The 15,842-nt window shown below is 42.4% G+C and overlaps 1 pseudogene and 1 gene segment (V, D, J or C); both read left to right on the forward strand.

Annotated features, from left to right (window-relative positions):
* Nucleotides 1–3,590: 3,590 nt before the first annotated feature.
* On the forward strand, nucleotides 3,591–4,096 carry LOC131982843 (Ig heavy chain V region 914-like). The segment is given in 2 exon segments: nucleotides 3,591–3,639; nucleotides 3,720–4,096. Coding segments are annotated over 2 exon segments (363 nt in total).
* A 903-nt stretch (nucleotides 4,097–4,999) lies between these two features.
* On the forward strand, nucleotides 5,000–6,162 carry LOC131982998 (cyclin-T2-like; annotated as a pseudogene).
* The last annotated feature ends 9,680 nt before the right edge of the window (nucleotides 6,163–15,842 follow it).

A 15,842-nucleotide genomic window follows, 5' to 3' on the forward strand; every position in this document is an offset into this window, starting at 1 on the left:
TTAAATGTCTTGTTAACACCTTTGTCTATATGCATGCACCACTGTTGAAAGGCAGTGGTAAATTTATTGTTTATTGTTTATTGTTAAAAATAAGTGTGGTAAATTTATCAGTTGTTGGTCGTATTTCGGCTAAAGTTTATAATCTATATTATCACCACACTGGCTATCACCACACAGGAATTTGGCTAATGTTATTTTAATGGATGTAAAATGTCGCCATCTGTTGACTATTGTTGACTGTTGACTATGACAGGCAGCTTTGGAGGAGATGTTAGAGATAAATATTGATAGAAATGAATGTATTTGAAACTTTTGTTGACAGAAGGAACTAAATTTGAATGTAGCTACATTTTGAAATATCAGTCGGTTTGGTACTGAATTAGTATGTTTTATTAGGATTGTAGTTGTAGCCTATATAATAATAATGATGATGATAATAATGACAATAATAGTAATAATAGATAGCAATAGCAATGGGTTTTTTTAAAATTAATATTAGCATAGAAGTAGTAATACTGCCAGTATTAGTGGTTGTAGTTTGCATTATAATGGAGATACTACTAATATAGTATACATATTAGTATAATATTAGAGTGTTGTATGGCATAAAATGTGCTATGCCCACTTCACTGACAAAAGCAAATTAGAACGTTTGCAAAAGACATCTAGAGACACTGATGTGCTTGTGATTCTGGTTTCCCATTTCCTGCACGTAGCATGTAAAAAACTGCTGTTGTCTGGTACCACAAGGAAGCCGCAATATATACCCATTGATGCTGTTTTTAACAAACTGCCAAAGGATTCAGCACCAAGCCTTGTAGCATTTCATGCACTAACTGGTTGTGATACCACATCATACATTGCAAGTCACACCAAAAGTACATCGTGGAAAGTCTTGAAAATGCACCATCAATTGCTGAGCAACCGCGGTGTTGGTGATCTCACGGAGGAGACTCAAAGATCTTCAGAGGCTTTTGTCTGCAGAATATATTATGTGCATAAAATAGACTGTTGATGCAGCAAGGCATATACTTTTCTCCAGGATAGGTAAACCAGAAGCAATGCCGCCGACAAGTGATGTGCTCCACTTCCATCTGCTGAAAGTACACTACCAGGCAATGGTTTGGAGAAATGCTCACTATGCCACACCTGAGCTTCCTTCACCCTTGGATATGGGATGGAAACATGGCAATTCAGGACTACAGCCCATTCTTATGTCACAGAATCCAATACCTGAAAGTTGCCTGGAAATGATCCTGTGTGGCTGTAAAAATCAATGCACAACACGCCAGTGCAAATGCCGAAGATCGGGGGATGTTACACACTGCAATGTGTGCATGTCAGAGTGATGACCAATGTCCTTGTTTAAATGTGGAATTGTAGTCCCCAAGCAAGATGTAATCTGTAGAACTGTTCAAGGGAAGTTTCATGGTGTTTTTTTCCCTATTCACGTGTTGTTGATGTTTGAATTAAGAGCATAAATGCTTTGTTTGCATTAAAAAATGAAATCTCAGACAACTTGCAATGGTGTTTCTCTTAGTTATTATGTAATATAGAATACAACACATATCACATATACACTGGGAACATTTTAAAGTGATATTGATTGAATATTTATATCGGCCTTAAAAATTGACACAAATAATGCTTAATTAAAAAAAAAAGTTAAAAGTTGGTATTTTGCATATATATATATATATATATATATATATACAAAAAAAGGCACTGAGCCTCCACTACATCCATACTCTGACTCTAGACTATAGATCTAGAAACTTAAATTCCTCATCTTTGATTGCCTACTTACAAAAAACTAGGGGAAAATGGTCCAACGACTGAGCAAGATGGGCAATTTGGCGGCCATTTTGATATGCAGAGATAATGAGAAGGTCAAAAACTCAAAATTTCGCTTGGGAACCAGTTGTTTTGGATTCAGCACCCTTGTATATATGTAAAGTAGGTCGGTTCCTGACTTGTACCCATAAATGCTCCTCACTTTCACTTTTTGGACAATTCCGTCTAGACTACAAGAGAGGGCAGTACTGCCCTACCAAGTCTAACTGCAGTAACTACATTTTTGGTCAAAGTTGAGTTATAACTAAAAATGAACCCCTTGATGTCTGTTTTATCTTGTGACAAAGTTTTAGATTTCAATTTTGCTTTATTTCAGAGAAATAATTATATAAAAACCACAACATCCAACTCAAAACAAGCAGTAATTGCACTTACCACGGTCTGCTTTGGATATATATACTAATTTAAACATAACAATAATAGAAATTATATGTTTATTTGAAAGGGAAATTATTATTTAGATAGTGATGAAGTGAAAAAGTGAGATAAAATTATATTGAGACTCAAATATAATATTTCTTTATAATATTAAGTTTAAAATATGCAAATCTTTGAATAGAGTTGTTAAACACATTTAATTACACTGATAACAAAATCAATTTGAAAATGTTTATTCACTGAAAATTAAAAACAAAAGCTGAAAGAAGTCAACAACATTGTAGTTACTGAACTCTGTTTATCATTGCTATTAGAACCTTTTACAGCAAAACCAGACTACAGTAACTACATTTTTAGGGTCAAAGGTCAAATAAATCATCATGATTTTTGAGCATAAAAATTACATCATCAATACATGTAGAAATAATTGTCATATCACTTATCTACATATAACCCATTTGGCTGGCCAGTTAAAAAACGTTAAAAAAACTTTAAAGCAGTTTTTCTAAGTTTTACCTTTTGTGTAGTTACTGCAGTTAGACTCTGTAGGGCAGAGTACAGGTGATGTTGAGAGAGCATTCAAGTTGCTGCAATTTCCTCCATGGTGTATTCTCAAGGTCACAGAGGACTGGAACCAATCCGAAGTGACATTGGGCTTCAGGAGGGATACATTCTGGACAGCTAGTCATTAGAATATACATACATATTCAAATTTCACTATTACTAAATGAAACATGTATTGCCAAACCTAATCTACTTATTTTGGGTTCCATTAGATTCCCAATCAGAAGTATTATCCCTGTGCAATGGAACAGCTGTTGAGTTTAAACATAAATAGATAGTATTGATTGTTGATACGATGTTTGTGTTAACATTATACAGCAGTCAAATTATCCTGTACATTCACTAAACAATGGGTTGAAAAACATATCTATTCCAGTTGTATCCTTCCTGTGAAGAGGAGTCAATGCAAAACTCAGATGTCTTCCACCTCTACTTATCTGACTGCAGAGAGGAGGACAGAGGACAGTGGACACACAGTTTAACATCCAATCCAATCCAATCCAATCCCCTTTATTTGTATAGCACATTTAAACAACACAAACGTCTCCAAAGTGCTGTACATAAAATCAACAATAAAACAAACAATTCCATATACCAATCAGCAATAAATAATAAGTGTATAAATCTAAAATGATGCCATAAATAAAACAATACAATCAAACAGATAAACATAGTAAAATAAAATATAAGATGTAGTTAAAAGTAGTAAAATAAATAAAATAAATAAAAGGCACAGAGGACCACAAAACTCACGCAGTGTTAAAAAGCCAAGGAATAAAAATGGGTCTTGAGACATGATGTACTATAGGACAGGACTGTTGCTTCTAACTGTCTGCTGGGCAGGTTAACATTTCCACTGATGTTAATATTACCTGTTTTGTATTTGTGTATCTGCAATATTTCAATTTTTTTTGTGCTGACAGGTGTTGATGGTCAGACTCTGACAGAATCTGAACCAGCAGTTAAAAGTCCAGGAGGATCTCACAGATTGACCTGTACAAACTCTGGATTCACATTCAGCAGCTTCGAAATGAACTGGGTCAGACAGGCTCCTGGAAAAGGACTGGAGTGGATCGCTTATATCAACAGTGGTGGTAGCAGCCAGTTCTACTCTCAGTCAGTCAGAGGGCGGTTTACCATCTCCAGAGACAACAGCAGACAGCAGCTGTATCTGCAAATGAACAGTCTGAAGACTGAAGATTCTGCTGTTTATTATTGTGCTCGAGAGCCACAGTGACTGGAGTTGGTTGAGCAGCTGTACAAAAACCTGCAGTCCTCTTTTCCTCTGGGCTGCTAGATCCTGAAAATGAATTTTATTTAATATATTTAATTGAATTCATCTTTTTTTGGTGTTGTTGGGAATAAATTCATAAAAAAATGGCTCTAATGTGTTAATATCAAAAACCATTAAACATGTAAAAAATGTCTCAGTGAAATGATCACTTCCTCACAAAGCAGACAAACTCTCTGCTGAAATAATTGTCCAGGTATAAAAAAAACGAAATGTGACGCGCTCCATCAAAATGAGTCGGAAGTCGCAGCCGCCCGTTCTTGTAAAAACACGTTTAAACATGAAAAAAGTGATTTTGGGCTGTTTTGGGGTTTTATGTAGCATGGGTATACCCATACTGCCTTGCGCGCTCTTATTTCATTTCGAACCGGTTTCTTAGCCCTGTTTTAGGGATCCAATCACAGAACGGGGAGGGACGGCAAGACGATGACGCGTACTACTCGGCAGACAGAAGCTTGTAGTTTTGTAGTTTTCTTACGGATCCAACATGGCTGCAGCAGACGCGAAACTCTCTTTAGCTGTAGATGGTGTTTTAAATAGTTTAGAGCGAAAGATGATTTTAAAAGAACAACAACGTTTTACTTTACACTCCTGTTTCACCACGAAAAAGGATGTTTTAGCCTTGCTTCCGACAGGATTTGGGAAAAGTCTAATCTGTTAATTTACCTACTAGCGCTGCTAATAGCCCCAACACTAGCCCCGCTAATAGCCCCTCTAATAGCCCCGCTACCGTAACGCTGGTGATCTCGCTACGAGCTGGGGGACAGCGGAGCCGGCGAGAGACCCGCAGAAGCTTGTTTATTGCCCATAAAATCAGTGGATGTGTGTGGCTGAATGACATGAGGGGGAATAAAGCGTGATAATAAATAATCTTGCATGTGCATCTGCTTGGCCGTGGGAGCGTAATGGCGGTGCACCGGGGACCCGCTGGGTTTTGAAATAACAGTTGATCATCCACACACAGATGAGGTGTTCCCAGCTAGTGCGAGCAAGAACACGCCCAGCAAACTGAAGAGGATACGAAACTGGAGGGCTATTCAAGCAGCTAAGAAGCCAAAGACAGAGGGCCCCACAGTGGACAGTGCCTTCCAGGGGACGTCCTTAGATGGCCTTCCTGGTGTCACCAACTCCTTCTTCCCCTCCACCTCCTCAGACTCCTCAGATATCTCCTCCCATTACAACATCGCAGCCTCCTACGCCTCCTACCAGCCGCTCAGCGACCAGTCCAAGAGCTGCGGCTACGACCACTTCTCCGAGCCTCACCTCTCAGACTTCACGGTGGTCATACACGAACACACGAAAGCTGCCGGCGGGTCGCGCAGTAAACACCAGCAGCTCAGTACGAACGCCGCCGCTTTTTCACGGCCGCAGAAAGTCTTGACTTTGGAAAAGTACAGAGAGAAACACGCGGTGGACCTGGCCTCGCAGAAGGTATAAAAGAGGAGCCGGGCTCGGACTTGTACACTCCTCCTCCTCCGGTTCACCAACATAAGAAACGCTCGCAGCCGCAGCAGGCCGGCCAGTCGGGCGACGGCCGGAGAGAGAAGAGCAGCTCCAAGAAGTCTCGGCTCCCTCCTTCTTATGCCGAGAACGGCTCCGCCACCAGCGAGGAGCTCTAGATGAGAATCAAAGTGTCGTCTGAGCGCCACGGCGGCTCGGAGCAGGGCGGGACTCTGCCCGGGAAGGACAAGCACAAAGAGCACGGCGGCCACCGCCACTCCAAACACGACCACTCGCACGCCTACTCCCTCAGCGGGAACGGCAGAGGGACAATAGAGAACGCCTCCTTATCTATATGAGCTCCGGACGTGGGCTCCTCCGGCTCGTCCCGCAAGAGGCCTCACTCTGACGCCGGGAACCACAACCACCACCACCACTCGTCCAAGAGCGGCCGCAGCTCCAAGGGAGGCCTGAGCTCGGCCCACTACGCGTCGGAGAGCGGCCAGAGGATGATGCAGCACCACGGCCACAGCGGAACCAACGGCATGCTGACCTCCAACGGCCAACACACTGACTACAAAGACACTTTTGACATGCTGGACTCTTTACTAAGTGCCCAAGGAATGAACTTGTAACCCACAGTGTTGTCTAGAATAAGGTATTACCATGTTTAATAGAATTTTAAAAATGAATTTATTTGTCTTAAGTTATCTGCATCGCCCTCAGTCGTGTCTACACACTGATTACTGATGATCCTCGTGTGGCGAGCGGCGCTCTAGGTGTAAGTCAATCAGTCGTGAGTACAAAGAAACCAGACAACGCCACCCTGGGAGTTTCACCCAGGGAATTGAAATAGAATAGAATATATAAGTTAAGGCACTCAGGTTCGTTAACCTATAAGCAACAGACAGTGTTCCAGGTACAAAAATATTATTTTTATTTCACAAGTTTAAGATTCAAAATCACTTCTAAAAATACGTAATACTGGCATAAGGGGAAATAGGGGCCAACTCAGAGCTGAGGCATATGTACACTGGGATAGAGTCAGCCTGATCCCCACCGTGAACGATGCCTGGTTGATGTTCAGAGAGCTTTTTAGAGCCGTGATAAACAAGCATGCCCCAATTAAAACACTACGGATAAAAAACCGCTACAGTCCCTGGCTTAACCGTGATCTGGCAATGTTGCTTCATCATAAAAACGCCGCCTGGCGGAAAGCACGCCTATCTGGGTCTTCCGCTGACAGCCTTTTGTTTCGCCAGCTCCGGAATAAGGCCACACAAGCGGTGCGACGGGCCAAAGCTGGCTACTTCATTGATCAATTCACATTATCTAGCTCCAACCCCAGTACTTTTTGGAAAACAGTCAGAAAACTAGAGAACAAACCCCCGACTCGACCATTGTCACTTAAAGTGGATGATCTCATTGTTTCAGATAAGAGCTCCATGGCTGATATTTTTAATCAGCACTTTATTAAGTCTGGTTTTGTTTTTGATTCTTCAAACCCCTCCTGCATTTCTAAGACCCCCTTGCCCTTAAGCCCAACCCCTCAGCCCTTGGTAACCACTCCTGGTTATGCTCCTGACCTCTCTGTTCCCCCTCACAGTTTTTCCCTTCGGCCCTTCTTGGTGGGAGAGGTCTTGCAAGAATTAACCTCACTGGACCCCAAAAAACCAGCTGGGTCTGATGAGCTTGCTGCATTCTTTATCAAGATTGCTGCCCCCATCATTGCAACTCCCTTGACAGACATCTTTAACCTCTCCCTCCAGACGGCCGAGATTCCATCCGATTGGAAAGAAGCAACTGTGACTCCTCTGTTTAAGGGTGGTGATCAGGCTGACCCAAACAATTACAGGCCCATCTCCATCTTGCCTTGTGTGTCCAAAGTATTTGAAAAGCTTGTCAACAAACAGCTAACTAGATATTTGGATATGTATGGTATACTGTCTGGGTTGCAGTCTGGTTTTCGCTCTGGTCACAGTTGTGTTACAGCTACCTTCAAGGTTCTCAATGACATCACATCTGCGCTAGACACTAAACAACACTGTGCTGCAATATTCATTGACCTTGCCAAAGCTTTTGATACTGTTGATCATAACATCCTCTTAGATAGACTGAGCAGTATTGGGGTCACGAATCACTCACTGTCCTGGTTTTCTCACTATCTTTCACATCGGGTACAGCGGGTGAGGTTTGAATACCTTCTCTCTCATCCTCTTCCAGTTTCCAAGGGTGTCCCCCAAGGCTCCATACTCGGTCCTACACTGTTCTCCATATACATTAACAACATACCTCTGTCTTCTGGTAACTCACTTATTCACCTATATGCTGATGACACAATCCTCTACGCCACTGGTCCTTCCTCCAACACTGTAATCAAAACACTTCAAGATAGCTTCCTCCACATCCAACAGGCTTTCACTCACCTTAAACTGTCTCTAAACACCTCAAAAACCAAGGTCATGTGGTTCTGTCGTAAGGGTGCTAAACCCCCCCCTGTCCTCAATATCACCACCAGCGAGGGTACTTCCCTGGACCAGGTCACGGTCTATAAGTACTTGGGCATTTGGTTAGACAGCACACTATCCTTTTCCAACCACATCTCAAACATCCAATCCAGAGTAAAGGCCAAACTCGGGTTCCTCTACAGAAACCGTTTTACCTTCACCTCCTCTGCCAAACTCACCCTCATCAAAATGACAATTCTCCCCATGATTGATTATGGTGACATCATATACAGGTCTGCATGCAAAGGTACACTTTCCAAACTTGACACCCTCTACCATTCCGCCATCCGGTTTGCCACAAACGCTCCCTTCAACACACATCACTGCACGCTATACTCTCTGGTCCACTGGCCTTCACTTCACACCTGTCGAAACATGCACTGGTTTACTTTTATTTACAAAACCCTTCTTGGTCTTGCACCCCCCTATTGCACCCTTTGTCTGTCATACACAATACCCGGTCCTCACTCTACATCAAATTAAAAATACCAAAAACATCCACCTCCATTGGTCTCGCATCCTTTCAATCGGCTGCTGCCGTTGACTGGAATGCTCTGCAAAAAACCCTCAAACTGGACCAGCTCATCTCCATCCCTGCCTTCAAAGCTGCTCTCTCAGACATTCTCACTGACTCCTGCAACTGTTTTTCTACCATGTAATACCACCTCACCATTTTTTCATCTTTTGTTGACTGCTGTTCGTCTGTCTGTCTGTCTGTGTTATTGTTGTAATTTTATATATATGTGTGTGTGTGTATATATATATATATATTGTTATCTGTTATTGTTGTTACTGTTGTTGTTGCATTTTTACGATCCTTACTGTGTTTTACTCCCTAGCCCACCTCCCCTTCCCCCAAGTGGCCCTTGTCGCTTGTCAGGCCGCCATTGTAAATAAGAATTTGTTCTTAATGACCTGCCTGGTTAAATAAAGGTGAATGAATGAATGAATGAGGCTTACCAGGGGGGAATGGGCCGCACGGACAGCCAGGGAGCCCTAGAAGAGTCACCCCACTCACAAGTGATGCAACGCACACACAAACACGCACACACTCTCACGTCAGTGCACCAATCAAAACCGGGGGGTGAACAGCACAGCACACAAGAAGGGGGGTCCCCACCACCGACGTCACCCGTCCCACCACCTTCGGCCTTCAGCTGCTGAGACAAGAAACGAAAATTAGGGGAAGAACTCTCAAAACAAAAACAATATTTGAATTACTAAAGGAAATTCAAATAAACTACAAAATCACAAAGGAACTTAATTGACAAAACACAATATTGGGTACACAATATACTCAAAAATCAGAATAACCTAAAATACACAAAATAACTTAACTGTCAGAAAAGAAATACAGTAATAAGCTAATCAACCAAAAATAGCTTCAATGAAAATAAATCAATCAATCAATTAGAAGAAATGATACATCAACCAAACACAAAAAGAGGGATAAGGTAATTAAATCAAATATCACTGAGGTAGTTAACAACAGACAAAACTGAAATGAGTATAGTCGTTGACAATCAAACCAAATGACAACTTAAATAAATTAAGTGGTCAGACACAATATAAGAGAAGTAACAAGGTAATTAAACAAACAAATAAGCAAACTAATCAAACACAACAGTACTGAAAAATAGGGGAACAAAGATTAATCAAACACACAACAAAAAGGAAAATAACCCCTTGCGCCACACAATATTAAGACTGCCCACTTTAAAAAGGTAGGAGTTAGTATTTTTTATAAGTCCACAATGCAGCAACTGGTGGCAAGTAGAAGTTGGGCAAAGCGTGGACAGCAGAAGGAGGCAAAAGAAATGGCAAGCAGTAGAGGCAAAGCCGGTGGAAGCAAAACTGGTAGAAGCAAAGCAGCAGTGTTTTCTGCAAGGGCTAATGTTAGTAGCCACCGCTCCCCATAGAGTTACACCGAGGCCCTGCAATAAATACACACACTTTACGGACTGATCAAACCTCGTGACAGAAAGAGAAAGCGATGTGAGCGTCCACCTACCGATCAGGCCGAATCAGTGCGTGCGCCGCACAGGAGAAGATCAGCGAGAGAGAGAGAGACCGAGCGAGCAAGCGAGTCAGTGCGACCGGAGCCACCGGGACGACTGTTGCGGCCGGAAAGTGCCGTTGCGGGGCCAGCACCTGTGCAAGCCTATGACACAACAGTCTTTGTAAAAAAAACAGCGAGAAACACGTTCAGACAGACACAATGTGGCGACCGGCACCATACCTGCAGCCGGTAGGAACGGGACGACCGGAAGTGAGACGGCCAGGAAGTGGGCGTGTCTCGGTCCTCAGAGTCAGAGGCCGTAACTCTGCCTGCCATCTACCTTTAAAGCAGACTCCTGGAAATGATTGGCTGCTGAGAGCCAGGTAGTTAAAGGAGAAGGCCACTGCAGCACGCATCATCCTGCTACACTCGTTAAGCTGTCGAAAAATGTAAAATTATATGCATAGAGCTGTGTACTTCTAGCTTGCAACACAAAAAAAAGAAACATAAAGTTTTAAGAACGCGGCTGGAATAATGAGATTTTAAACATTCTTTTAACGCGAGCTGACATGATTTTAAATGTGCATGTTTTAAGTCACAAAAGGGAAGACGAAGCTAGAGTTCACAGCCATCGTGACAGTTTACAGACAGTTTTTTTTTTGTATGTTAAAGACGTTTTGTTCCACTGAAAATCTCAGGTCTTGAACTTTTTTGATATAAGAATGAATCTTCTTCTGTTTGGGTTTATTACCTTTATCTGTGGAGATGTATCACCTTGTTCGGCAGATGATCGATCTCTGTCTTTAGGAAACACACGGTCTGCTTATTTTTCAAAGAGTGCATCAACGACTCAAAAAGAAACAGAAAAACAAAATGTGAGGCAGAAACCCATTCGCTGTCTTCTTCTTGCTGTCTATCGGGACTTCCAAGGCCACACCTGAACTCAATGTGCAGACTCATTCTAGAGCTACAAATGAAGTTTACGTTACATCTGCTGTGAAAGTGCATTTAAGATATATCGGCTAAAAATTTGCAAAAAGGCCTCGTGATTGTACCTCGTCAATCGCTATACAGTATGATAAATGTTATTAACTATCAGAAAATACAGATCTCTAAAATAAGATTGTGTATATAGGACTGTAGTTCAGATTTCAACCTGTTGGTTTATTGCATCAGTCCAGACCTTCCTCCATTCAGTGTATCATGAGATCTAAAGCAGACTCTGTATTGATGAACATATCCTCAATTAGTGTATTGGGAGCCCAAATAAAGGTGTAAAAGTGAAAAAAAAAAAAAGCGCTGAGGGGCTGTGCTGTGATGCGCTGAGCTCGCGAGATCGCTGAGACGAGATTTTGGATCAAACATGGCGGCGCCCTGCTGCTAGATCAGACTACAACTTTTCTCCAACTTTTCTTCTGCCTTCTCAAACAAAAATAACATAAAAACATACAAAAAACTCACGATCATCAAGAAATAACATACAAGAAACTGCCGCACCCCGATCACAGTGGAGGACCTCGAGGATTAAGTGGACAACTATTACTACCGTCTCGTAATGGAAAACAACAGCCGGCTCACCACACTTCCAACCCAAACAAACGGAAAAAGAAAGACTTAGCCACCGACACTGAAGATCTACAAACAACGGATATACAGGTCAGTGTACTTGAATCCATAAACAAAAAACTGGACGTTCTCAGCATGCTTCACCAAGAAATAAAAGACCTCAGATCCAGCCTTGAATTTACACATAGCCAAATAATCGACCTCCAAACAGACAACACACAATTACACACCACCGTCGAGCTACTCACCTCCCAAATATCCACAATCCAAAAAGAAAATAAAACCCTGAAAGAAACCGTTCTGGACATCCAAACATGCGAGACAACGTCATTTTCTCAGGAATCCCCGAAAACATGACTGATAACCCCGACACGCTCATTCGCAACTTCATGTAGTCCGCTCTAAAACTCCTGTCAGACACCGTCAACAAAATCACATTCCACCGCATACATCGCCTTGGAGCCCGCACCGGATCACGTCCCCGTCCCATCATTGCAAAGTTTGAACATTTCCAACAAAAAGAACTGGTTAAAAGAAAAGGGAGGGAACTGAAAGGAATGATGTTTGGCAAGAATGACCAATTCCCGAAGGAAATATCCGACAGACGCAAAGTGCTGTACCCCATCCTCAAACAACGCAGGCAGAAAGGCGAACGGGCCACCCTGGTTGTGGACAAACTGTACATTGATGGACAATTATTCCGGGACTCCTCCATCACACCCTGGCTCATATAAATTTAACCATATGCATTCATAAAAAATCTTGTTACACGCCCCCCCCCCCCTTGAACTCCGTCTCCCTTGCTCACACTTGATTTATCTGTCTCTCTTTGCTCACTCCTTCACTATATGTTGACACATTTCACCTCTATGTCAAGTCTGTCTCATGTTATTGCATTGATGGTACTGTATTTTGTTGTTGTTGTTGTTATTGTTTGTTTATATTGTATTTACATGGTATACGCACGCACACACGCACGCACGCACACTCACACTCACACACACACACACACACACACACACACATCAGCCATGCTCACAGACTCAATCATGACAAATCCGTGCCCGGCCCAAAAGGACAGGAATCTTCAATCATCTCATCAAACTAAAAACAGATATATGTTTACTTCAAGAAACCCATCTATCTAACTCAGAATCACATACCCTAAAATCTCAACAATTTAATCAAGTATTCTCAGCCACATACAATAGTAGACAAAGAGGTGTCTCTATTTTAGTAAATAAAATAATTCCTCTAATCCACTACTCCACAATAACCGATCCAGAAGGACGATACATCATAATTACTGCATCCATCTACAACAAAAAAATTACAATTGCCAACATTTATGGTCCTATTTCTGACAGTCCATCCTTCTTCAACACATTTTTCTCTACATTACAAGAATATACAGACATCATAATCGGTGGCCATTTCAATACAGTAATTAACCCCACAATCGATCGATCAAGCACCGCAGGCAATTTACGATCCTGGCACTCTACTGAACTATTAAAACAATACATGACAGATTTTGGTCTTGGCGACAGTTGGAGATTGAGCAACCCATCATCAAGAGAATACACTTACCTTTCTCCACTACATCAATCATTCTCTCGCTTAGACTTATTTCTGATCAGTAACACATTTCTAAGTAAGGTATCTGAAACCATCATACATCCAATCATAATTAGTGACCACACTCCAGTATCCCTCTCCATAAAACTCGAATCAGCTGTAAAATACTCTCCCCGCTGGCGTTTCAACACATCATTACTCAAAGACTCTGATTTCATTGCTTTTATACAGAGAGAGTGGACATCCTTCCTTGAATTGAACGACTCCCCAGGACAAATAATATCATACTCAACAAACAAAAACAAAAAAAAGGAACAGGAATTAGAAAAACATCTGGGGGCGCTAGAGAGCCGGCGATGTAGTAGGTTGTGTTTTTTACCAGCTCCTCCACTTCAACTACATATTAAGTATTTAACACTCCTTTTTTGCACTTTTTGACGGAGAAACTCGTTCATAAAACCTCAAAGAATGGTAAAGCCTAAGAAACCGATTCAGAAAACCCTTGAGTCTCCTTCAGAGACCGAAGACGAGCCACCGAAAGAGCCTGCTAATGCTAGCTCACCTGGCTCAATTAGCCCCGAGCATGCACCGGAGGAGGATCCCTCCGCGTCGCCTATTCTGGGGGCCATCAGACGGATGGAAAACTCTATGAACGCAAGGTTTGACAACTTGGAGACAACTCTCGCCGGGGTTAAAAATGCCGTCGCCTCCAATACTTCCCGCATTATGAACCTAGAAGAATGCCGCGGAGAGTTTGACGGACGCCTGGCTGAGCTGGAAAAAAGTTATGACGACCTATATGCACAAAATAAACTTTTGAAAGTCAAGGTGAACGATCTGGAGGGCCGCTCGAGGAGACAAAATATCAAAATTATGGGACTGCCAGAGAAAATTGAAGGGGGCTCTCCAACTACATTTGTGTCCGACCTGCTACCTAAACTCCTGGGAGCTCAGCATTTTCCCCGGGGAGTGAAAGTGGACCGTGCCCACCGCATCGGCGCACCAAGCAACCGGCCACGAATCATGATCGCCAGGATACACCACGACGCCGTGAAAGAGAAGATAATCCTGGTGGCTCGCAACGACGGTCCGCTAAAATACGATGGGCAGCGCATCAGCATCTTTCCGGACCTTACAGCAGAGGTGATGAAGGACCGCAAGGAGTTTGACGCAGTTCGGCTGAAACTTAAGGAGGCTGGTATCCGGCGCGGGTTTCTGTTTCCTGCACGTCTGATTTTTACTCATGCTGGCCACACCAAAATATTTGAGTCATCAAAAGAGGCAGTCGCCTACGCTGACAAACACATACAGCCTCCAGCTGCTGAAGGCATTGAATGATCCGGGCATAAAATGATCCGGGGACCGACAATGTGACGGGACATGGTGTGATCCACACAGGCTTGCCTGCACCGATGTGAATCTATTTTTTTTCATTATGGACAATTGGACCAAATGAACGGTGAGACAAAAGCTGACATTTTAGCAATAGTTATAACACCGAGAGTATATGTTCAGTTGTGTGGCCTTAACGTTATGACGTCTGTGTAACGTCACTGTTGACCACTAAGGATTGCTGGGATCTTTTGGGGAAACTTAAAAATAGGCTCTAAGCTGCTGATTATTGGACTCAAAACAGTGTTAACAATTTATTTACATGTACAGGAGGGTGGTAAGGGGCTGGGAAAGGGGATAAGGTGTCAGTCTGTTTCTTTGCTGCATGCACAGGCTCCTTTCTCAGCAGCTCCGCTGCTATGTGGGGTTTACATTACCCCTTTTATTTAGGGAAGGCAAGGCAGGGAATTTTGGGGGTGTTTCTTTTAAGTTTGGTTTATGCTGTACTCGTCATATTTTGTTTGCATACAATGGCATCTTGCATTTTTATGTTGTAGGGGTGTCATGAGCGGTCCAAAGAATGATCATATCGTGAATAGCACTATTAATATAACTTCTTGGAATGTCAGAGGTTTAATAACCCATCCAAGAGAGCCAAGATATTTTCCCACTTACACGATTTACATGCTGATGTTTTGTTTCTGCAAGAAACACATATTAAACACACAGAGGCCTTAAAACTGAGGTGTAACTGGGTAGGACAAATCTTTCAGTCAACTTTTTCAGCTAAAGCACGTGGCGTGGCAATTTTAATTAAAAAGAATATTCCCTTCTAACATATCTCAACTATAACGGACCCTAATGGTCGTTTTATAATTGTGACTGGTACTATTTTGACTGTTCATGTCACTTTCCTTTATTTATATGCACCGAACTTTGATAATCCCGTTTTTTTCCGAGGCGTTTTTCGTCTAATACCTGACGTAGCAACAACCAACCTGATTGCAGGTGGTGATTTCAATTGTGTTTTAGATACTTTTTTGGACAGGTCTTCACCCCGCCCAGTTAGCCCTTCAGACTCCACAAATATGCTAAATAATCTGATGAAGTCTGTAGGGCTCACAGCTATTCCACAAGTTTCATTTGGATTAAAGACTGAATGCAGTGAGAATTATCAACAAATTCTCTCCATGCTTCAAGATGGAGGTCGTTCTTTGTCCCCCTCCAAACAAAGACAAACGACCCCCACCCCCACAGGTATCTGGAGATACCTAAAGGCGTCTCATTGGCTGATACCAACAGGAAATACAACTTCCAGGTTGAGACACAAAAG

Source organism: Centropristis striata, chromosome 13 (assembly GCF_030273125.1).
Source record: "Centropristis striata isolate RG_2023a ecotype Rhode Island chromosome 13, C.striata_1.0, whole genome shotgun sequence".
NCBI lineage: Eukaryota > Metazoa > Chordata > Actinopteri > Perciformes > Serranidae > Centropristis > Centropristis striata.